This window comes from Phodopus roborovskii, unplaced genomic scaffold, assembly GCF_943737965.1.
Source record: "Phodopus roborovskii unplaced genomic scaffold, PHOROB, whole genome shotgun sequence".
Lineage (NCBI taxonomy): Eukaryota > Metazoa > Chordata > Mammalia > Rodentia > Cricetidae > Phodopus > Phodopus roborovskii.
Genome location: NW_026126480.1, coordinates 10,432,374 through 10,457,932, shown reverse-complemented (window position 1 = coordinate 10,457,932; position 25,559 = coordinate 10,432,374). Strand labels below are relative to the sequence as shown.

General features: G+C 38.0%; 1 protein-coding gene across 17 annotated transcripts in view; it reads left to right on the top strand.

The window, feature by feature from the left end:
* Positions 1–22,504, top strand: part of Emsy (EMSY transcriptional repressor, BRCA2 interacting) — a 71,844-nt gene extending 49,340 nt beyond the window's left edge. For 7 of the 17 annotated variants that reach the window (XM_051192297.1, XM_051192296.1, XM_051192295.1 and 4 more), the window contains 9 exons: positions 869–1,042; positions 1,634–1,832; positions 10,406–10,570; positions 12,498–12,653; positions 13,465–13,506; positions 16,091–16,242; positions 17,989–18,552; positions 19,476–19,955; positions 22,218–22,504. In XM_051192297.1, coding sequence (XP_051048254.1) covers positions 869–1,042; positions 1,634–1,832; positions 10,406–10,570; positions 12,498–12,653; positions 13,465–13,506; positions 16,091–16,242; positions 17,989–18,552; positions 19,476–19,955; positions 22,218–22,412 — 2,127 coding nt within the window. In that variant the 3' untranslated portion in view covers positions 22,413–22,504. Of the gene's footprint in view, positions 1–868; positions 1,043–1,633; positions 1,833–10,405; positions 10,571–12,497; positions 12,654–13,464; positions 13,507–16,090; positions 16,243–17,988; positions 18,553–19,298; positions 19,956–22,217 lie in introns of those variants that run through there. The other 10 variants (XM_051192304.1, XM_051192303.1, XM_051192301.1 and 7 more) reach the window with 7 other exon arrangements.
* Positions 22,505–25,559: the final 3,055 nt, after the last annotated feature.

The window sequence follows — 25,559 nt, the reverse complement described above, 5'->3', positions numbered from 1 at the left end:
AGTTAAATTAAAATAAAACTGTGCTGAGATTAAAGCTATGATCAGAAAATGGTACTTCTGAAGAAAACAAAGGGTTGCCCTGGGTACAGTCTCTACATACACACACACACACACACACACAGAGAGAGAGAGAGAGAGCAAGAGAGAGAAGGACAGACAGAATAAAATTCAGAAAATGGTGAAAGGTTAATGGCCTTGAATCTGCAATAGAGTACAGTAGTATTAGTAATGTACTAGTAAATCATGAGAAATGCTTTAAATTTTCTTCCTTTCCCCCATGTAATCTTAGAATGTTACTATCTTTGCTTTTTTTCATCTTTCCCATGCTTATTTATGCAGACATCCTGCTGTATATATGCCTTTATAATTTCATATATGCCCAGCGTATCTTGTATGTGTATTTATCCGTTGATATACTGCACAGTTTTTTTTCATTACATATTCACTTCAAGTATATTAAAAAGTAAAAATGAGTTTTCAGAGATGACCTACAATTTCAACTCTCAGACAAATAATTGTTAACATTTAGTTAACAGGTATTCTATGAATGGGATAGTATAGGTTCTTAGATGTGAATTTTAAAAAACTTACCTAACAGAAGCATTTTTTTTTCTTTTCTTTTCTTTTCTTTCTTTCTTTTTTTTTTTTTTTTTTGCTAAAAAGTTGGTCAGATGACTTGTAATATTATTTCAACTTTGTTCAGGATTTTTTAATCACTTAGAAATCATGTATTTTGTTGTACAATCTATATCCCTTTCCCATCCTGGCAAATTTTTTCAGTGCTTTTTCAGTAAAAGGATAGTTGTTTGTTTTTTTTGATCATCTTAATGTATATAGATCTCTTAAATAATGGTTGACTTCAATTTAGGGAGAAAAGACTCTTCAGACAGTGCCAACTGGAGCAAAGCCAGCTATCATTACTGCTACAAGACCCATCACCAAGATGATTGTAACACAGCCCAAAGGAATAGGTTCCACAGTCCAGCCAGCAGCTAAAATTATCCCAACAAAAATTGTCTATGGACAACAAGGGAAAACACAGGTATGCTGTAAGATGTGGTAACTTTTCCTGGCTTTTGAATATTTAGAATTGCCAGGTAAAAACTTTCCTCCCTTTTCTTTCCTCCAGAAGACCAGAGTTTCATTCCAGGTACCCACTTGGGGACGGTCACAACCATTTTTATTTAACTCTAGCTCCAGAGAATTCAAAACCTTCTTCTGGCTTCTGAGGGCACCCATATACATACACAGACACATTTAAAAAACAAAAGAAAGAATCGTAGCAGTTGCAGTTTGGCATGTCCCATTTAAAATATTGTAGATAGCTTAGTTCTCGTTCATCTGTGGATTGAATTATTCTTTGGTAAGCAATACTGGGCCCAAAACCTAATAAGAAATATTCATAATGGTAATTTCTGTATCTGGAAAATTACCTATTAAGTTTAGATTGTGTTGTTGTTTGTTTCTGTTTGAGAAAGGATTTCATTCTAGCTAAAGCTGTCTTTGAATTTGCTAGTCTTCCAGCCTCTCCCAAGTGCTGGGGTTATTGACATAAACAACCATGCCTGGGTAGTTTAGCATTTAAACGGTGCTCTCAAATTTCATCTGGACATGTTTCTGATTTCTTTTCTAGGTTCTCATTAAACCCAAACCAGTGACATTTCAAGCTACAGTTGTTAGTGAACAAACAAGGCAGCTGGTAACAGAAACATTACAGCAAGCATCAAGGGTAGCAGAGGCTGGTAATTCATCTGCTCAGGAAGGAAAAGAAGAACCACAGGGTTACACAGACAGTAGTTCCTCTTCCACGGAGTCCTCCCAGAGTTCCCAAGGTAAGACTTACTGTACTTCTGATTACACAAGTATTGATGACAATGTGCCTCAGTTCCAAAACAGCTGTTACTTCCAGGAATTCCAAACCAGACTTGTATGCTGGTAGTTCTTTTGATTTGATTTTTTTTTTTTTTTTGCCTATTTAATAAATGAGATGAGATTTTATTTCTGATATAGCTTACCATTCTTACCTCATGTCACATGTTCATCAAATTATTGACAGATTTTTTTAGATGAATGTTTTTTATCAGGTAGGTAGTGTGGAGCTGGGAAACTGTAGTTTCCAGATGGTAACTTTTGTGTTTTTCCTCTTTGGTTTGGGTAAGTAGAAGAAAAATACAAGAAAAGGAATATGTTTTTAAAATTGATTATTGTTGAACTTTGAGAACTGTAGTTTTCAGATGGTAACTTTTTTGGTTTTCCTCTTTGGTTTGGGTGAGTAGAAGAAATATACAAGAAAGGAAATGTGTTTTTAAAATTGATTATTGCTAAACTTTGAGAAAGAGTCTAGGTGGCCAGAGGTGAGCTGTAAGTGGGTGGCTGTACATCCCAGTGTGTACGGAGTCTTAGTTTATGTTTGTTGTTTTTCCTAATTATATATAACATTTCCTTTAACTCCCAGAAGTATTCCAAATGGTAATCAGCAGTTATCCCAATTATTAGAAGCTGACTCCACAGCAGGAGAAAATTTTCAGTATTGTTGTCATTATGACATTTTTCTAGGAAGTCTCTTACAATAATACATGCAGGGTCTACTGGACATTCTGAGACTGTCTTCTGTTCATGTCACTCAATTATCCTGACTGTCCTTATTAGGTGCTACATGCTGAGGAACCTGTCTGAAATACTTGGTGGTGGTGGGGGTGTCTTGTTTTCAGATTTTGTATCTGTGTGTTAGTGTTTGTTTGTGTGTGAGAGAGAGGGGGAGAGAGAGGGAGGGAGAGAGAGCTTATAGATGGGATCCATGTCTAAACATGGTATTCATATATGTTTCATATAAACCTTATACACTTAGTCTGAGGGTAGGTTTACAGTTGGTTTTCTTCTTCTTCTTTTTTTTTTTTTTTTCTTCCCTGCACTTGTGTTGTAACTGTGGCCATCATGTGAGGTCAGGTGTGGGATTTTCTACTAGTAGTGTTACTTTGCTTAGAAAGGTTCAGATTGTGGAGCATTTTGTATTAGAGTTTTTCAGCCTATGTTGTCTTTGCTTATAAACTCTGATGCAACTAAGCAAAATTGCCCTTCTTTACTCCTATTCCTTGTTCCTCTCTTCCTTCTCCTACTACATTTGCCTTGTTGGTTTGCCTGCTGCTTTTCTTTTCTTAAGCACTGTTAGAAAGCACAATTTTTCATATTATACACTTCATTATTTTTAATTCTTCAATGATGCCTTCACATTCATTTTACATAGTTTACGTTGCTGCATGCTGTTTGCTGACAATTATTTGTTTGTTTGTGCTATGTACTGAGAATTGTGTTAGACCCTATAAATGTTGAATAAAATATGTGCTAAGAACTGTGTTAGACCCTATGAAAACTGAATGAAATAGAGTTCTTGCCTCTTTTCCCCTTCCCCTTAAAGATAGGGTCTCATATAGTACAGTCTGGCTTCTAACTCTGTAGCTGAGAATGGACTTTTGATCCTCCTGCCTTCGTGTTCCAAGTGCTGGGATTACAGGTGTGTACCACCAAACCTGGCTAATTCTTGTACTGTAGGAGCTTAAAAGTTAGGCTAGGAAATTAAAAAATTCATATACAGTTATAGCATACAATTTTTTTATTAGTAATGAACAAAATTATTTAGCCAAAGGCTAAAAGTCCACACTCCCAACAAAATGAAACAGTTCATTCACAAAGCAAGTAGAATTTAAAATGGCCTTTCAAAGCTTGTTAGTTTAAAAAAAAAAAAATGAGCTGTTGATTTTCAATATAGAACTTACTTTAGAAAGTGGATAGTTTTCCTCAGCCTGCTATCAGAGATAGTAATATTTTGCAACTCATTTTACTAACCCTCGTTTTATCTTTCTGCTGATTGTGTATCATTACAATGTGTGACTCATTACCAGTCATTCTTATTTGTTTATATTTTGTTATTTGCTCAGTTAGTTGTTTCATTTTTAAAAAAATTTATTCTTTATGTATATGAGTGTTTTGCTTACATGTATGTTTGTGCATCAGTGTGCCTGCCTGGTTCTGGAAGAGGCCAGAAGAGGGTATCAGATCTTCAGGGACTAGAGTTACAGACAGTTGTGAGTTGCCATGTGGTTGCTGGGAATCAAACCCAGGTCTTCTGAAAGAGCAGCCAGTGTTTTTAACCACTGAGCTATCTCTCCAGCCCTGGTTTTATTTTTGTATTTTAATTTTTGGTTCTGAGGATGAAACCTATAGCCTTGTGTGTGTCTAAACATACACTCTGCAACTGAACAATACCCACAGCCTTCCATTATTGCTTTTGTCTCTAGTTTCTTTTCTGTTCTGTCCATTGTATGTGTATACAATTTTAAAGTTTTTTAGCCAGTTAAGAGTAGTTATAGGTACTAAGTTCTTTTACCTCTAAATTACATTTTTAGGTTTCTAGTTGTTACAGGTTATCCTTTTTACAACTAAATTACGATTATTAAAGTCAAGAAAAGTAATGTTATCTAATTTATATTTCATGTAGACATACTACCAATTGATAAGTGATGTTCTTTATTGCTTTGTCTCCTATTCACATTCCAACTCAGAGTCACACATTATGATCAACTGTACATATGCAACTATCACATTATTGTCATCATCTTCCTTTTCTTTTTCCTTCTTCTCCTTCCTTCTCTTGACACCATATAACCCTGACTAGCTTGGAACTTGATATGTAGACCAGGCTGGCCATGCACTAAAAAAATACCCGCCTGCCTCTTCCTCCTGAGTCCTGGGATTAAAGACTTTGTTCTCTTTAGTTTCTTGAGATAGGATCTCATTTTGTAGCCCAGGCTAGCCTGAAACTCATGGAGATCTTTTTGCCTCAGCCTCCCAAATGCTGGAATTAAATGTATGAACCATCACTTCTGATACCATCATCATTCTTTATTATTTTTTGGCCTAGATAGCCTCTTAATCCCCATTTTCCCCTTTGACTATGGCATTTTTGAAGAGTTGAGGTGTGTTACTTGGTAGACTCTTTTTTCGACTAGGTTTTGTCTGATGCTTCCTCAAGATTTGTTTCAGTACAAATTGCACAGGTAGATGATGTTTCTCAACTTCATCAGAAGACATATGATGTCCATTTACCACATCGATGAGAAGAACAGTGGTCACTTGGTTAGGATGATTGCTTCTATCTAGTTTCTCCATTGTGAAGTTAACATATTCCTCTTTGAGATTAATAGTGATTTGGGAGGAGACACTCTAAGACTATAAATATAGTGTTCCTCATTAATCACTTATCTAAAAATTTAGCATCTGTATATATTTTTCTAAAGTTCATTATTCTTTTTTTTTTTTTTTTTCTCCCCCTTCAAAAGTCCTTTTCAAAGGTTTTTCTTATATGTGCTCTGGAATAAGGATGCTTTATTTCAAGGGAATCCCTTGATTTCATTTGTAGTTTCTAAGGAGATTCCTTCTTGGTATACTCATCCCCACAAGGAGACATCTAGGCCCCATATCTAATTCCTAAACTGTTTCTTCACAGATAGAGTAGAAGCAGCCTTGGGCATCTTCCTGATGTGAGACTTTACCCCACTGCATTATGCTTCTGATACTGCTTTTTTAATGTTAATCTGTTTTGTACTTTTTATTATTATGATCTTCTTTGTTAGTGTCTCAAGGAAAATAATAATAACCAGGGAATGATTAAGCTTCGTGCTTAAACTCATTTTAATTGCCTCATTCCTACCATTGTTTCCTCTTGGCATTTTCTCTTAACTATGAAGATGCTCTAGACTATGGCATGGATACTAATAGTGAGTTAACCAAGACTGTTAGTTAGATCAAGGACATTTTTGCCTAGGTCACTCACTGAAATTACCATATGTTTTCTGAAGCTACTGTGCTTTTTCTTTTTCCTTCCTAAATGGTTCTTCTGTTTTTTCCTTTCTTCCTTGTAAAGGGTATCCTTACTGGTTTTCAGGTTTTTAAAAAGCATTATTATTTTTTCATTTATATCCAGCTTTATGTCTAAAAGTTTCTTTCTTTTTTTGAGGGGGGGAGGGAGTTTGTTTGTTTGTTTTGTGTTTTTGTTTTTCTTTTTTTTTTTTTTTTTTTTTTTTTTGACATAGGGTTTCTTTGTGTAGCCCTGGCTGTTCTGATACTTGCTCTGTAGACCAGGCTGGCCTGAGAGATTTACCTGCCTATGTCTTTTAAGTGCTGTGACTAAAAGTATGTGCCACCACCTCCCATCTGTAAGGTTTTAAGGTTGATTAAATGCAAGATTACATTAAGCAAACCAGAAGAAAACAAGGAGATAAATTCAGAGTAGATATTGAAAGAAACTGAACTTGCGACAAATGTGAAAATAAATGTTGTAAAGACATTGTTTTAATTCAGAACTCAGTTTCTGGCCTTATTTTTCCTTAAGATAAGATTCATGATCTTTGGAGTTCAGAGTGAAGATGATTTAAAAAAAAAAAAAAAAAAAAAGGTTATACAAAATGTACTTTTTGCAGAATTTCATCAGCTAATTTATTTGGTAATTTATATTGTTAAAGATGATAATTAGGATATAATATACATAACAAAATGTTCCCCAGTGTTTTTGACTACAGAACCTATTTTTACAGAAAAATTTGTGGAATTGCTCTTCCTAGAACATTGGGGCAATGCTTCAGAGGGAAGATTTATATTACAGCATAGAAGGAATATAAACAACTTGGGTTTAGCTTAGAAGAGATGGCTTAGGGAGGTTAGACATCTGTCAGTCATTTTCTGTGAGGAAGGCTTGGTGAGATGGGTTGGGTGGGAGTGGTCTGGGAGCTGTTGGTGATGTGGAGGTGTGTGATATAAATGAAGGAAGTAAATTGGTCTTTATGGATATGTGAACAGACAATAGTACTGTTGTAGAAATCATAGGAAGACCAAATTTTACTTAATGTAAGAAAACTGTATATCACAGTTATATAAGCAAAAATGAAAAGGGACTGTTAGAAAGAAAGCAGTGGGTTCTCTGATGACACTTGCATGTGGGACTCATGTAGGGTGGATCATAACATTGACTTTTAAGTTCTCTTCTGACTGAGTTGTCTTTAAGACTATGAAAGTATGATAGAGACACTTTATGATAAAGGCAGGAGGTATTCTTCTATAGAGATGCCTGAGTTTGCCTTTGAATATAATGCTAAAGTATGGATTTCTGGTATTTAACATGTAGTAGACATCCAATAAATAATTGTTAAATAACCTGTAATAAAAATCTCAGCAGGCCACTATACTTAAAGTATGAAAGTCTAGTTCTGGACGTGCCAATACACTGCAGACCACATTGTCATGGTAAAATGTTAGAAGTATAGACACCTGAATGCATATAGCATAAACAGGTAGTATTAGTCAGATCAGACTTCTGGTGACCCACAATTGATCACTAGGTCTGAGCTTAAGTCAAAAGAATAGAAAGGGGTGACCATCAAGAGTTTTCACCTACGTTCTCATCCTCATTTTGTATCATAACTGTTGGGGTTGCTGTCTGATACTTGGTGATCATCAGCTTCTCTGTATGGTCAGAAAGAGATGGCACAATCTCCCAGTCCCTATGGAATGGTTTTATTTGAAGAGATGTTATTTGGTTAATAGTCCTGTAAAGAACTTTGTTACTCTTTTCAATCTTTTTCTACCTTATGTTTACACAGTCACTACACTGAATATTCAGTGTTTCTCAGAGTTGGGTTGCAGAGCGACTCTCTCTCTCCTGTTTTTTTTTTTTTTTTTTGGTTTTGTTTTGTTTTTTTGAGACAGGGTTTCTCTGTGTAGCCTTGGCTGTCTTAGAACTCACTTTGTTGACCAGGCTGGCCTCGAGCTCACAGAGATCTGCCTGCCTCTGCCTCCCAAGTGCTGGGATTAAAGGGATATTCCAACACCACATAGCAAGACTCTCTTTGTCTATATCATCAATGAGAATTTGTTCATTTCTGAGACAGAGGTCCAGACTAATCTGAAACTATGTGGCCCAGATTATGTGGCATCCAGTTTATACTCTTCTTGTGAGTGCTCATCTTTGTAGCATGCTATTCTGCCCCACCTGCCAACTCCCAAATAACTACATGGAGACTTCTTATTTAATTATAAAAGCTTGGCTGATAGCTTAGGGTTGTTACTAATTAGCTCTTACAACTTAAATTAACCCGTATTTACCAATCTGCATGTTGCCACATAACTTGTGGCATTTACCTGTCCTCTTGTACATCTTGCTCCCTCTTCATCCCCCCCTGGTGACTCTACCCTTCTTCCCAGACTTCTCTCTGTCTGGCTCTCCTGCCTGTATCTCTTTCTGCCTAACTATTGGCCATTTAGCTCTTTATTAAACCAATGAGAGCAACACATCTTCACAGTGTACAAAAAGATTGTTCCACAACATAGTCTTGTGCTCATCATTCTTATTTTTAAGATCTTAAGTTACATAAAGTAGTATTTCCCTAGTATAATTGGTTCTCAAATTAAAAGTTTGCATATTGGGACATTAGGGCTGTATCTCAGTTGAAAAAGTACTTGTCTGGTATACATGAAGGCTTGGGTTCCATCCCTAGCACTGGATAAAGAGCATGGTGGTATATACCTGCAAATCCCAGCATTTAGAAGATGAAAGCAGTGGGCTCAGGAAAGAGGTCAAGGTCATTTTGGTTGCATGAGACCCTGTCTCTAAACAAACAAAATTTTCTGCATATTGTCTTAGAATATATGAAGAAAAACTGCAGTATTCTTCACATGGCCTTTGGCATTATAGATTAACAGCTGATCTTTTATGTGGTTTGAAGCTTAACAGAAATTGTGTGTCTCTGGTATGATGTTTTCTACTCAGGATTTTTGTTTGTTTTTGCTTTGGAGTAGTCTTTTTGTTTTTTAAAGATGGGGGTCTCATATAGTTGAGTCTGATCTCAAACTCCTGTTCCTCTTATTTCATCTCTCATATTCTGGGCTTACAGGCCTGTGCTACCACATCCAACGTGTTTAGTGGTGATTAAACATTCTGAACCTCTTGCATATTATTTCCTTCAGGAAGAATTTTTCCCTTACTCCAGTATTTTTGGGCAGCCTCCTGACTTTCAGAAATGTAATGTTTTTAGAGGGTGAACCTCCATGCCTTTTCATTTTGACCCACCAGAAGGCTTTTCTGATGCTTCTACTAAGGGACTCAATGAAAAACATCATCTTTCCTTGTTTTAATCATTTGATGTTTATCCCAGGATGTGAAGCTATCTATCAATTTTGTTTCCCCCATTACAATATCTAGATCTGAGCATTAGGGATCTATCCTTGTATCCTCTCCATTTTCTTATGCAATGTCTTAGACAAAGTGCTCCAACCTGTTTGTTTTATAGAAAACTCCTAAGTATGTTATGTGTTGCTTAATCCGATGCACATTTTGTGTTTACATGTGTGCCTCTACAAACTGAATGTATAAAAACCTTTATATTAGTGGTGGAATTTATTTTCAAACCAACTGAAAGTCATAGGATTGAGTTTTCTATTACCCCACCCCCGATAACCACATTTCAACTGACCTTTATAGTTCATAAATATTATTTATGTATCATCATGTACCTAACAATAATGTTTTGGTCTATAAGTTTATGATGACCGTTATAGGGTGTGCCATATAGCTTACATGTAGCAAGCTATTACTTCCAAGTATGTAAGTATGCTCTCACAATGACAGCATTGCCTAAGGTATTTCTCAGAATATATTCTTGTCATTAAGCAGCACAGACTATCAGTGTGTTATATCTATAGATCTTGTTCTTATTAAACAATAGAGCTAAGACCCAAAGAATCGACTTTCTAGTAACTGACAGGGTTGAAGCTTTCACTTGGCTTTGACCTCTGTTACAATTTTGTTACATCATGATGTGTCTAGACTGTCTTTCTCTCTTTTCTTACCTTCAATTCAGCCAAATGTTCCCAAGTACTTAGGCTGTATATAGAAACCATTTTCATGTGCATTGGAGAAAATCAGTCTCCTGATTTTAGTTAACACAAACAAGCATTCACCTATATAAATGCACACCTGTGTAGACAGCAGTTAACATATTGAATTATACTTTGTCTTTTTACATGTTTGTCGTCTCAAACAGACTGTGCTTTTTGAGCATTCTTGGATTATTTTGTGAGTTTCTTGAAGTCCTTTAAATATGGATTCTGATACACAGGTGTCTAGTGTAAAAGAAGTGAGTGAGTGAATAAATGATTCAGAAGTGAATAAATGAATTCAGAAGTGAATAAATGAATTCAGAAGTGAGAGACACTATGCCTTCTGATAGCTTACAGTCTTTTTAGAGAAGTCAAGTTTGACGTTTACATTAAATACAAAGATAAACAAAAAAACTGCTTTATTTTAAGAGAAACTTTTGTTTATAGGGTTTGTTTTTTTTTAACTAATATAAAACAGATTCCCAGCCTGTAGTTCATGTAATTGCTTCCCGACGTCAGGATTGGTCAGAACATGAGATTGCAATGGAGACTAGCCCCACCATAATATATCAGGATGTATCCAGTGAATCACAATCAGCTACTTCAACAATCAAAGCACTGTTAGAACTCCAACAGACAACAGGTATGAATTCACATGCTCAACTGAATGAAGCATGTTTTCTCTAGAGACGGGTTGTGTTAAAATACACCACAATTGCATAGTGTTTGCACATTCCTCCCCCTCTGGACTTGTTTATAATCATTGGTACAGTTATTGTTCTTGAAGATGTACATAGAAGTGTGGAGTGTTATCATTAGTAGTCAGATAGAGTAGATAGAGCTAACTTGTATTTCAAATGGACAATCCTCTTGCCAGAAGAATGGAGTGGATTTGTCACTTGTAAGCACAAGCAGGACACAGATCGAAGGGTCCTTATTGTCCTCATTGATGCTATCAGAGCAATTTTGTGCCATAAAATGCTATTAAACTTGCTTGTAAACATTCTCATTTGTTCTCACCTTATTTTCAGATTTATTTTTTGTGTAGGTTATCCACTAGCGTGTCTATGTATAGTAAGATCCTATCAGTGTTTCTAGTTACTAAATAGCTTTGATAGCTTCTAGGACAACCCTATGTAAGTTGAGTTTTCTGCTATAATAGGACAGCAATTACATGAATATTTTAGGGGTTTTAGTGACAATTTCATCTAACCCTTTTTTGTTTTAGAGAAGCTAGTTGAGATTGAAAACAGTTACCTACTTGGTCAGTGGCAGGATGGTGACTAGGGCCATCTCTTTAAAATGATTGTTTTGTTTTGTCTTGTCACATTCTGCACTTTTGGTGGGAGCAGTCTTTTAGTTGACTTAGTTACTGAATACTATTTATTGTAAATTCCATGCTACACTGTATACTTATGGTTGATGTAAATTGTAAATGATTCCATCTATTAATATTATTTTTAGCCTTGGTCATGTCTTTTCTTTTATTGTTTTTTGTTTTTCAAGACAGAGTTTCTGTGTGTAGCCTTGGCTGACCTGGAACTTACCAGGCTGGCCTCAGACTCACAGAGATCCACCTGCCTCTGCCTCCCAAGTGCTGGGATTAAAGATTCATGCCACCACTGCTCGCCCAGGCACTTCTTCAGGGGTTTGTCTTTGACAGATTCAGTCATTTCCATCAATCATTTATATGGATAGAAATGTTGAGTAAAGATATTTTTATTGAAAAAGTGGTAAGAAGTAAAAAAAAAAAATGTATCTATACATATACCACTATTAATTACAGGCTGTTTTTATCAGATATTTTAGACAGACAGAAGCAGAGCACCTATTTTTTTTCCTAACAGTGAAAAGCTTTAAGTTTTATTCTTTAAGAATCACTAAAGACTTGTAACATGTAACTTTTTTTGCCATATCTTTAATTACATACACATACACTTACATATACATACACATCATACATACATACATACATACATACATACATACATACAAGGTCTCAATCTATAGCTCAGGCTGGTCTGGATATAGCTTAGTACAACATTGAAATCAGCAATCCTCCTCCCTCAGTAAAGGCTGTATGAATTTCCCCCTTGTGCTGTGGATCAAACTCAAGACCATGTGCATGCTGGACAAGCACCTGACCTCTGGGTAACATTCCCAGGCCCTTGGATTTTTAGTAGGTCAAATGAACTAATCAATGGGAAGTGCTATTCTGAGATATGCCCCAGAACAGATTATGTTGTTGTTAACTGAGGGTAACAGCAATTACTTTGAATACAAAGGAAATAACATCCCAGGAGGAGTATATAAAGAGAAACAACTGGCTGTCTGGCATAGTAGGGGGACTTGAGTGTGATTGAATATGGATTATTGTAGGCTGCTGGATATGGTTATGTAGGTTGTAGGCTATACAACCATACTGAGCAGCCTGCAGTTTTCAATTCATTGTCTTTTTAGTCACTGCCAATATGGCGTCCCAGAGGTCTGGTTCATTATTCCCATAGACAACTCTGGTTTTAGTACTTGTTTTTAATAAAAGTTAACTTTTCCCCGACTTTTTTATGCAGTAAAGGAAAAATTGGAATCTAAACCAAGACAACCCACTATTGACTTGAGTCAAATGGCAGTACCTATTCAGATGACCCAGGAAAAGAGACATTCTCCTGAGAGTCCATCCATTGCTGTGGTAGAGTCAGAACTAGTTGCTGAATACATCACCACTGGTAGGTGTCCTCTAAAACATAGTATTAAGGTAGTGCTGCCTTTGTGAATTTCATGGGGTGCTCATTTGGGGGAGAACATATCTTTATATTTTAGCTCTTTTCCTTTTTGTTTTCAGAACAGATTGACATCATTTTTGGGGTTTCCCTGACTTTAATCTCAATCAGTCTTTCTCTCTCCCATCCTACCACCCCACCCCCTTCTCACACATACACACAGACACAAGAACACATAAGAATACACATATGGTCACACACGAAAAGTAGATTAGATATTTAATTATGGTCTGGCAACAGAATACTAATGAGATTTGGGGGATAGTACCTATGGAGAAGTGAAATTCTTTGTCTTTCATTCAGGTGAGGTCATACCTGGAATATTGCTTCTGTTTTTTGATACTTCTTTAGCTCAAGATCTGGTTAAATTCATGATGTGAATAATCTAGGGGTGAGGAGAGCAGATGTATGGGGCAAGCTCTTGACTTGTGTTTATGTATGCAGTGATTAAAGGAGAATATAACTTCAGGTATTTGAGGTTTCCAGATGTCACAGAGAAAAGGGAGGGTTTTTTTTTTTTTTTTTTTTTTAATAGCATAATTGAGGAGATACTAGGACTGATGGGTTAAAACTGCCCAGAAAGAAAATCCAGTGAAGATAATAGAAAACTGTCAACGTCACAGACACTTAGCAGAAAACCAGTTGGTGCAGAGGCTGGTGTGCTGGGGAACTGAATGTGCCTCTCCAGTAGCCTAGCCTAGCATGTAGTAAATAGATGAAAAGACCTGTGATCTCTTCCCTTACTTATCCTTTTCAGAACGCACTGATGAGGGGACAGAGGTTGCTTTTCCCCTTCTAGGTAAGTGGTGTGCATCCATTTGTAGTACAATGAAAGTTAGACGATGATTAATTGTGGGTGAACTACTTAAATGGATGCGCTCTGCTCTGGTAGAGGGAAGGTAAGCTCCACTTAGTGAAGGGAAGGAAATGTTATTTTTCAAAGTAGTGGGGAAATGAGCACTTTGCTGGAAGGAAAAAAAAAAAAGAAAAAGAAAAAGAAAGAAATTGTTTAAAGAAACAAATGACTATTTATGGGGCTTATGTGGGCTAGCTAAAGTCGCGTCACCCATTTCACAAATGTTCTTTCTGTGACCTCCTATTGTCTTTACCTCTTATACACAGTAGTATTGAGCATTTGCTTTGACTTTAAAGCCAGCTGCTCTAGGCCCTGTTTTATTCTGTAGTGAATGTTAGTTTTCTGTGGTTTCACTGAACCTTAGTGACCTACATACACTCTATGCCTTTGGTGTGAAAAATATTTATAGGATCTTGAAGGAGAATTATTTTTACATAGTGTCATTTGATCTTTTGTTATATCCAATTTGTTTCTTTAATTTAAAAGTCTTACTATCAGGGCTGAAGAGATGGTTCAGCAATTAAGAGTGATTGCTGCTTTTCTAGAGGTCCTGAGTTTGGTTCCCAGCACCCATATTGGGTGGTTCACAATCACCTGTAACTCAAGCTCTAGGTTATCAGACATCTTCCTTTGGTCCCTATAGGCACCCAGATACATATGGTGTAACACACACACACACACACACACACACACACACACACACACACCAAAACAAATAAATTAAATGAATAAATAAATCTTAAAAAAAAAAAACCTCGAATAATTATGAAAACTAGTATGGGTATCAAAATAGTCTATATAATCTGACAATTTCACCAGAAATTTATTACCTTTCAGATATCATTCATTTTTGATAATGCTTTCATTTAAGTTTTTCATTGATTTGCTTATGTTTAATGTCATAATTTATTTTTTCTCCTATTTAGTCTTGTTGTAAACAATTTTAGTAGTTGTTTATTGTAAATCCTGGGTCTTTATTTTAATTTAGCTGAGACTATGTGGAAGATTTTTATTCAGTCATATAATTTAAAATATACATAAAAGCATACTGTGAAATGCAGTGAAATAATATAGTGCAGTATAAAAGGAGTCCAGGTGATGCACTCTGTAATCTCATGGCACATGTAACTATATTTGTAGTTAAAGAGAAGCTCTGTATTTGTGAGTGTGTAAAGAAAAGAACATTGTAATCATAGTCATAATTAAATTTAGTTCTTTGACTACCACACAGATACTTTGGTCTGTAGGTGCATAGGTGCAGCCCACACTTGGGTGGGCATTCAGATGTTTCTAAGCATGTATCACTACTGTTTGGAATTGAAGATAAGCTACATAACCTTACAATTATGGATTATTGGAGGAGTTTTCATACTCTCAAAACCCTTAGCTCATTTATAGATTTTTTTTTTTTTAAAACCTATTGATTTAAGGGTTTCCTTCCCAGTAGCTAAAGGTATTTGAGTGTCTATGGATTTGGATGTGGCAGGTGTCTATGCTGTTTAAACTTGAAGTTGAGGCTTGTAGGGGACTGGAGAGATGGTTCAGTGGTTAAGAGCACTGACTGCTCTTCCAGAGGACCCAGGTTTAATTCTCAGAACCCACATGGCAGCTCACAACTGCCTGAAACTCCAGATCCAGGAGACCCAACACCAATAGCAAAACACCAATGCACATAAAAAAAAAAAAAAAAAAAAAAAAAAAAGATACAGGGGCTGGTAAATTATGATAAAGATTGGCACCTGTGTGGATGGGTAGTTTGAACCAGCCCTGTGGTGGGAGAGGGGGAAGTGGGGTTGGTCCTGCAACTTCACTCTTGCTGGTCTGTTGAGCTAAAACACAGAGGCAGAACAAACTTTTCTTCCTGTTGATACTTTACTTATCTAAGGACCATTTTCAACCCATTGTTTTCATTTGCCTCCTGTAAGGAAAAAATAGCAAGCTGTTATTATCCCATTCAAATACAGGCAAACAGAGCCAGCCTTTGAGTTTTGGTGCTTTAATAGAAAACAGGTGGCCTCAGATTCGCAGGAGTGGTTGGAACAGAGTAGGACAAGATTCCTTCTGCAGCATCGTTTTGTCCTCTAACATTTTCAGGGACTGTGAATCTGTGAAGCAGTGTCTCTTATAAAGGAGCAATGCTGGTGTTTGGACTGCATTCTTTTCCACTTTCCTTAATGATGTGTCTGGGTTGTGAAAATGCATTGTTTCCCTGTGACCTCACTGAACCAAAAATCACTGGAGAAAACCCAACAGTTCACAAGCGGATGCCACTTGAAAGGCAATTTTCACAGTGCCTCTCTATACTTTCCCCTCGTCATACACTAGTTCTGTTGTTCCTCATCTGAGGAAGCAGTTTTATAAGAGACTTTTAGGGTCACACAGTTCCTAGATGGGCAAGTTCTGGCCTTCTGCCTCATAGTTTGCAGTGCCACCCTGTGGGATACAATGCATGTTTAAAATGATTGGTCACTGCTTACAGTTGCTGTGGTGATTTCAGGAGAAACATCACCACCTCCTCTATTTTCAGTCAGCCATCGCTCCCAGCCCCAACAGCCTTCCCAGCCTCAGCGGACCCTGCTCCAACATGTGGCTCAGTCACAGACTGCAACACAGACTTCAGTGGTGGTAAAGTCCATCCCAGCGTCTTCCCCTGGAGCAATCACCCACATTATGCAACAGGTTGTATCTCTTCTTTTTCCTCTTTCAGTCTGTAACCACTTTATTTCCGAAATAAGGTTCAATTTTATTTTCTGTTTGAAAAAGGAGACATGCCTGAATTGTAGAATATATGTGTAACTCTCCATCAGTGAAGGTCATCCATCAGACTCTATTTGAGTATGAATTGGGGGATCTGAACACCAGGAAATAATTAGAAAGCAGATTTTTTTTTTTTTTTTTTTTTTTTTTTTTAAACATTCTAGAGACTCAGCATTTTAGAAGGGTTGGGCTGTCTGGGTGAGTCTCCTAACATCAGAGTTGGTCACTGTTTGTGTCTCTTAACACTATAGATGGATTTACTAATGGTAGAAGTAAGATTTTTTTCAAAATGAAATGGCATATTGCTTGTTTAGCTGTCTGCTGCTGAGTTTGCTTTTACTTTTATTTTATACTTTATAATGAATCCTTGCAAGACCATTATGAACAAGAAGGGAAAGAAATAGTTTACTCCTTTAATTATATGTGACCAATTAAAGAAGACCCAAGGGGAAGGAAGTGAACTAATAATATCAGATAGAAACACCTTGTATTAAGGCTAGAGAGGAAAAAGAAAGCTGCGTTAAGTTGATTTTTGTGTGGCACCATGCTTTGAGCTATAAGTACATCTCACTAAGATTACTAGCCAAAGTCATAGTGACAATTCTGCCATATAGCTTCATTTTGGGTATCAGTTTCAACTATGACTTTCCTTAGTATTCCCTTAAGTCCTTGTCACTTGGCTGCCATCAGCAGTAAAACCTCACTCTGCTACCTACCTGAGAGTCAGTGAAGAGGTATTGAATCAAAACTGTGTGTGTGTACCAAGACTTGATCCAAGGGCAAGTTCTAGTTTTGAAGTTAGAGTAGTGGCACAGTGTGTGACAAGGCAGCAGGAGTGTTAGGGATAAGGTGGATTTTGTTGTCTCACAAGATTTCACTGGGTGGTAGATCTTAGTCTGACCTTCACTGGTACAAGGTCTTGACATTGATCTTTCCTAAGACACATAGAGGTCAGATAGGCTGGCTCTAATAGTATCACTCAGAGTGATTTCTCCCCCCCAGTGCTTTCTTAGCTGACCCTAGATAGTCTCCTTTCCCATGAAGAGGAATGGCTTGTCCCGTGGCTTACTCCTAGGAAACAGGACTCTAGGAAGCTATGGCCTAGTGAGTCTGGACTCTGAGACTCATAGACCTTGGTGACACAATGTCTTAGGGAGGCCTGCTGTAGGAATTGGGGTGGTCACATCTCCCAGACGGTACAGCTGATCTTTGGGACTAAGGGCATGCATGTGGCTAGAGTGGGCTTTCCTGAGTCTTGGTTTTATTCTGGATGCCTGACTCCTCACTCAGTCGCTGCCTTGTTTTTAGACTTGCTGCCTTGTTTTTAGACAGCTGAGCGTCTCTCAAGCACAAGCATCAGGGTGGCTCCTGAGCTGGGAAGCCTCTCTGTTCTTTATGGGCTGTGTGTAAAGTCACATTATTCCTCTATTCTATAATTTGGGGTTCTTCAGGACTTTCCCTACAAGAATGAATGGACTGAATTTTGAGGTACTTACTGTCTGAGAGTTCATATTGTAAGTTTTAATTAAAAGCCTGTGAGGCTTTTTGGACATTTTAGGCTCCTTTAAAAATATCAGAATGAATCTAGTATTTTCTAGTTCAAGAAAAAATGTAACACCGTGGGTGTTTTTTCTTATTTCATCCTTACTTTGTGTCTCTTGTACTTAGGCATTAAGCAGTCATACTGCTTTTACCAAACACAGTGAGGAACTTGGAACTGAGGAGGGTGAGGTTGAAGAGATGGACACATTGGATCCTCAGACAGGTCTGTTTTACCGATCTGCCCTGACTCAATCGCAATCGACTAAGCAGCAGAAACTTAGCCAGCCTCAGCTGGAACAGACTCAGCTGCAAGTGAAAACTCTGCAGTGCTTCCAGACCAAACAGAAGCAGACCATCCACCTGCAAGCAGACCAACTCCAGCACAAACTCACACAGATGCCCCAGCTCTCCATCAGGCATCAGAAACTGACTCCTCTCCAGCAGGAACAAGCACAGCCCAAGCCAGATGCACAGCACACACAGCATCCTGTGGTAGCCAAAGACAGGCAGCTTCCTACCTTAATGGCACAGCCCCCGCAAACTGTAGTACAGGTACTTGCTGTGAAAACCACACAGCAGCTTCCTAAACTGCAGCAAGCTCCAAACCAACCAAAAATCTACGTGCAACCCCAAACTCCCCAGAGCCAGATGGCACTCCCCACTTCGTCAGAGAAACAGCCGGCAAGCCAGGTAACAGAATTTTGATAACTTGCAAAGTTTCTTCTCTGTTCACACGGGTTGGGTTGGGGGTAGGTGAGGAGAAAGCTAGCAATGCTTTCTCCAAGCAACAGAAACCCAAAAGCCTCATTATGCTGGTATTGTTCTTGGGGGAAGCACACATACTGATACAGAGGAAAGCACAGCTCTCAGAGTGTGCTTTCCTAGGCAGTTTCTAAAGAAATCACTTCAGCAGTAACCAGCAGTGCATGAAAATGATAGCTCCATACCTCCATGCTTATTAACTCTCACATTCATAGCAGTAATGCTAAGTAAACTACAGTCTTTTAAGTAATGTTATTGACCATCTATCTTCCTTTCTAGTTTACATCATTACCATCTAGTTGATAAATTTAAAATTTACCTTCTAGATTTATAATCTAGATAACAGAGGAAATGTATGGATAATCAAAAGAAAAATTTTATTAGCACTAAGTGATGATTTTGAACTGATGAGTGTGTATGCGCGCGCGCAAATACATATATAGAATGTTTGTACAATTGTGCTTTAAGAAAGAGATTGAAAAAAATCCAACCACTTTTAATTTTAAGAGCAGACTATGTGAAATCATTTGAGCACGTTGAAGGTATCTCGGGATGTAAATCTCAGGAAAACTAGGCTGCTGTGATTTTTTTTTTTTTTTTTTTTTTTTTTTCCTTACTGCCTCAAAGCTTGGCTGGCTGAACAAAGGTTCTTTCAACCCCTCCTCTTTCCCTAGGTTCCTTAAAAGAAAACAGATCCTTCCCATCCAGCCCTCTTACTAAAACATCGAGCTTCAAAATGTCTTCCTAGTATACCGCACAAATGTTTCTTTTACCATATTTTCTGGAGTGTTTGATTAGTTTTTCCTCAAAGAGATGTAGCTATAATACACACAACCCCAATTTGTTTTCAGGTGGAGCAGCCAATTATAACCCAAGGATCCTCTGTTACAAAGATAACATTTGAGGGGCGCCAGCCTCCCACAGTTACAAAGATAACTGGTGGCAGTTCTGTTCCTAAGCTGACGTCACCAGTTACAAGCATATCTCCCATTCAGGCCTCTGAGAAGACAGCAGTGTCAGACATTTTGCAAATGTCTTTGATGGAAGCTCAGATTGATACAAATGTAGAACATATGGTAGTGGATCCCCCAAAGAAGGCTCTGGCCACCGGTGTGCTCACTGGTGAGGCAGGAGCTGTACCCTCCACACACGTGGTGGTGGCAGGGATGGCGAAATGTAGAGAGTCCTGTTCAAGTCCATCTGCTGTTGGCCCTCCCCTAACGACCAGAAAGATGGAAGCAGCAGGAGTGCCTGCGACAGGCCAGTTCATGCGTATTCAGAATGTAGGCCAAAAGAAAGCTGAAGAGAGCCCAACAGAGATTATCATCCAGGTAAGACCCAGAAGGAAAATGACACGTCTGGGGCAGATGGGAGGTTGTGGGTTTGATACATGGGTGTCACAGGGCTAGATTATTTTTGGACACTTTGTAAACATTTGTTGTTCCTCATCTGAATTTGTGGTTCCTAAAATAGTCACACTTCAACTGACTGGATTGTATGCAGTGTTTCTAATTTATTTTTACATCTAACTTGGCATTAACCATAAACTTGGCTTCTTGTGTTGTTATCTAATCATCTTGGTACGGTGCTGTCACCACAGTGGACAGTTCATCAACAGCTACCCTCTCCACCTTTATCCTCTTTGTTCTAAAAACCACCAGTCATTCTGTGTTACAGATTAAGATTGATGACTAAAACTGAGTCTAGACTAGCCCTTAGGAGTTATGTTTTGTTTCCATCTCTCAATGCAAGATATTAAGGTTTTTTTCCCCCCTCATGTTATTGGCAGTTTTTATTTGCTCCAAACTGGTACATAGTTTGCAAAGTTTCAGAGCAGCCCATTTAAGTTCATCGAGAATTCCCACTTACAGTCCTGTAGATAATTTAGAACTGGCATATAGAGCCATTGTATATGCTTCAAAGTTCATGTAATAAGCTTTCCATTTGCAATATTGTTAAGCTGTGAGAGAATACTAATTGACCATTGTTAAACCAAATGAGACATAATTAAATATGAGGGCTTGATAATTAAGATAAGTCAAAGTAGTTGTAAAATTATTCAAATAATTTTCATCTATAAAAATGAACTTAGTGAGTTACATATTTCTTAACAAAAGGTTTTGTTGTGATTGCTGTGTTTTTTGTTTTTCTTTTGGTTTTTTGTTTGTTTGTTTTTTTAACCTGAAGAGGTGGGCTGTTTTGGGAAAGAGATGGGTTTCTGGTTTTGACATTCCCTACTCTGGGCTGGACTACTAATGTTACTTTTGCCTCAGTTTCTTCATTGGTAGTGGGAATATGTGGTACCTGATTTATAGAATCTATGTAAATGTTAATAAAATTAAGCACCTAGCACAGTGACTGCCTTAGTGTTTGTCTAACAGATGGTAACGGTTACTGATTTTACTAAAATGGATTGTGACAACTGGGGATTTAGATTGCCATACTCATTTGGGATGACTTAGTTGAAAATTATTTTTCTGCATTGTATTAGCAGGAATGAAAGTACAGTTCATTCATGCCCAGGATTAGGAGAAGAGGTGTGACATAACTGATATTCCTTGTTAAAAGGTATCTATAGCCAGGCATGGTAGTGCATGCTTGCAATCCCCACACTTGGGGAGGTAGAGGCAGGAAGATCAGAAGTTTAAGGTCATCTCAGTCTGTTCAAGCTACATAGTCTGTTCAAGGCCAGCTTGGGATACATGAGAACCCCCCCCCACACACACACACACAAAAAAAAAAAAGTTATGAAGAAAAAAGAACCTGATAGGATTATAAGTCACAAGTCACCAATAAGTACTTACCAAGGAGCCTTAACCAGTGCTCACCTAGTAATATTTTTTTAGTTGTTTAAATGGCATTCTCTTATATTTGACTACTTTCACTACTTAATTGCAGTAAAGGTGTTTGTGCGATGACTAAACAAATTGGTCACCTCTTTGAATCACCAAAGAAGCTTAAAATTTATTGTGTGTCAGCAACCAGTCATTCATCTTGAAGATGAACAAAAATATTGTATAATTCAGGCTGTGATGGTCATGCTTTTATTCCCAGAACTTGAGAGGCAGGGGCAGGTGGATCTCTGTGAGTTTGAGGCCACTTTTATATATATATATATATATATATATATATATATATATATATATATATATATATATATAGTCAGTTCTAAGTCATCCAGGACTTAATAATGAATTCCTTTTAAAACAAACAAACAAAAGACTAGTAAGATAAGATGAAAGTATTCTATAAAGCCTACCTTCTAAATTTGCAATAGTGTTAGCCTTCTTTGTTGTACCCATAAAGGAGCGCCAAGGCCACTCTGAGTTGTACCAGATTTGAGGTCAAATCCAGCATTGACCTTGACAGCTGTGTGACCTTGAGGACATCTCTCACTTCATGTTTGCTTATAGTTTCCATACAGCATTGTCACAGGATGCAGTTGAATGCCATGTGTGAGATCTAGTGCAGTGCTTGTTGTAGGGGTTGTCTGGTCCATGCCAGTTTTCTGTTTTCTGTGCTTAGTTTGGGGAGGCATTCTCCCATTACCTTCTTTTCACTATAAACATACTCTCCTGCGTCTTCTCTTTCAGGCCATTCCCCAGTACGCTATTCCTTGTCACTCCAGCTCCAATGTGGTAGTGGAGCCCAGTGGGCTTCTTGAACTGAACAACTTCACCAGTCAGCAGCTGGATGACGATGAGACAGCAATGGAGCAGGATGTAGACAGCAGCACGGAGGATGGAACTGAGCCCAGCCCCTCTCAGACCTCTGCTGAACGGTCCTAGTGTTCAGACACCGGAGTGCACTTTAAAGCCTGCTTGGTTACCAAGTGTCCAGGGAAACTTATAATTTGTTGTCTTAAAAAAAAAAAAAAGCACTTTGTTCGTATTTAGGCTGTGGACCTAGAAACACAGTGTTTCAATGAAACGTTGCTGCAGGAGCAGCATTTTAACAAGATAAAACTCACAGAGGAATGTACTTTTTAAAAAAAAAAAAATAGAGGAAAAAGAAAAAAAAAGCTAAAGAAAAGATGTACACTCATGGAGGCCTGGCTCCTTGCTGGATCTGGGCAGTGGGAAGAAACTTTCCTGTGAGTCGTTCTCAGCTGCTTTCTGCTGAGCAAATGCCACCAGAGAATATTAAAGGAAAAGAAAGGAGGCTGTGAAGAGTTTGTATTTTTGAAATGATGTATCTGAACAGTTTGTTTTTTTTTTAAATCGTGTTTGTTTTTGCATATCCCTGGAAGTATTGATTTGGTTAACATTTTACATTTGCTCAGTTCATGATTAGTTTATGAATACCTAGGAAAGTTCTAGCATTAAAGAGTCCTTACTAGAGGGTAAACATCAGATCTCTGACCGGGAAGTGTCTGGGGTGACTTGTATATGCTCCTTGGTTGTATACTAATTTATTGTGGTGTTCCACACTTGCCTATTTATTTAATGTAAATGTTTCCAAGCAGGCTGAATCCCTCCTCCTACATGTCTAGGAAGCTGGATCGCCTGGTCTTCCCACCTCCCCTACCCCCTTAAGAAAATGGATTAGAGAAGGTTTGGTCGGAGAAACAGAGGAAAAAAAGACATTTCTGGCCCAAAGGAAATGTTGAGTTGTGTTAAGGAAAATGGACTCCGTTCGCTTGATGCTCTCTTGATACTGAAGTTGCACACCCATGTTGGACAGAGACTTTGAGAACAACTTTTACTACTTTTGTTTAAGCCCCTTTGAAATGTATGAAAACGTTCACTTAACAGTTCTAAATGTAATGTTTTTAAGTTTTTACTTTTTTAGGGAGCAGTTTGTTTACGTGCTGTTTTTGGTCTTGTGATTGCTGTCTGTCACAAGTTAAGTGAAGGGTAAGGGATGGGAGGGTAAGAATTTTGACAAGCTGTGGCAAAAGAAACTATACTTTGCATTTTTAAAAAGTGTAAATAGAAAAGTTTTTAACGGTTTTATATGAATTTCACTATAAATATGCATTTTAAGACTGACATGTTGAACTGTATATACATTTATCAGCATAACTGCCCAAGTTTTTGGTGCTGAAGTACTGTAAATAGAATTTATCAACCACCTCCTAATTTTTGCGTCTACCCCTGGGAAGAAGAAGCTGTGATGCTGTACTTAATAAACTCACATTAGAGTGACACTGAAAGTTTGTCTCAGCACGCGCATCCCTGAGGCACACTTGCTCCTGATGGTTGTCCCCATTTCTACCAAGTGATAATTACTCACCCATAGATGGAGCTGTTGGATAGCATTTTATTGTACAGATTTGTTTCAACCATTTTGACTGTTCTAGCCAAGAAAAAAAAATTAACCTCTCCTTGGCCATAGACATCTTTAGAATCTGACTGAACTATGAACTCAGTCACCAAAAATATGCACATGCCAGTACACATGTTAGATTTTGCATACAATTTTGGAGGCTTGTGGACTCCCAAGAGCATCCATTTATTCTAGGTTAAGCCCTCTTTTATGGTCAATCCATTACTTACAGGCTCTAACCACAAGGATATTACAGTGAGTAAATGGAAAACCCTACCTATCTGGAGCTTACACATAGGGCTTCCTGCTTCTGAAGGAACTGGGGAACAAGAATGATACTGGGGCTGTGGTTTTGGTTGGCACATATTCAGTGTGTGTAATTGTGGTTTTGTCTGTGTATGTGGAGGGCAGAGATCAACCTCGGGGTTGTTGCTCAGAAGCCATCTTCCTGGTTCCTGTTTCTTTTTTAAAATTATATTTTATGTATTTTATTTATGTGTATATATGTGTATTTATTACGCCTATATATATTACATGTGGAGCTGGAGGACAACTTGTGGGAGTTGGCTCTCCTACCATCTGACTCAGGTAGCCAGGCCTGGCAGCAGGTGTCTTTATCAACTGAAACAGGGATCTGGAGTTTGCTGACCAGTCTAGATTGGCTATCTAACAAGTCCCAGGAGCTGCCTGTCTCTGCTTCCCAGTACTGGGGTTTATAAGCACAAGTCATGACCTGGCTCTTGTGAATGCTGATTTTCATGTTTGTGTGGCGAGCACTTTTACTAACCTATCTCCTCAGCCTCATCCTGGGTTTGTTAAAAATGTTTTCATGTAAGCGTATCATCTTCTTTGACCTCATTCCCCAGGTCCCCCCCCCACACCCCTTTATTTTACATATGTGAGTGTTTTGCCTGTATGTGTTTGGTGCACCATGCACATGCGATGCCCATGGATCCCCTGGGACTGGAGTAACAGACAGTTGTAAGCTACCGTGTGAGTGCTGGGAAGTGAACCCAGGCCCTCTTAGAACAGCAACCTCGGCTCTAGGTTCTTAACTGTCTAGCCATTACTCCAGCCCCTTTCCCTAGGAATGATGATGACAGTAATAACTTGTATGGATCCATCTCCAGACATACATTTGCTGAAATTGATAGCATTTCTTTGTTTCATGTTTAAGTCCATGGATGTGTCACACTTTAAAAATCATCAGCTAAAGAACATGTGTGTTTTACTTCGTATTGCTGCAAATGCTTGTGCATAAATTATGTTTAAGTTTCAATTTTAAGGAACTTCCAAGCTTGTTTGCCAGAGATCAGGTGTTTTGCATTCACTCTACCCGTGTGAGAGGGCTTCTTGCCAACACTTGCTATTGGCTCTTTTAATGTAGCCTCCCTAGTATCTCCAGTGGTACCTCATTGTGATTCTGACTTACATTTTCCTGACAGCTAATAATAATATTTTTCATATGTGTTTGGTCAGTGGTTTATCTCTGGAGACATATCTCCTTAGTCCCTTTGCTTCTTTTCAGTGGTATTATTATTTCAATTGAGAATCTGTGAAGTATAAGAAACATCATTACCATCAGGAGAAAAGTACCATCAGGAGAAAAGTAATTCTTCCCTGTTAAAATCTTTTGAATGGGCTCTAGCTCTTCCTCTCTGATGTAG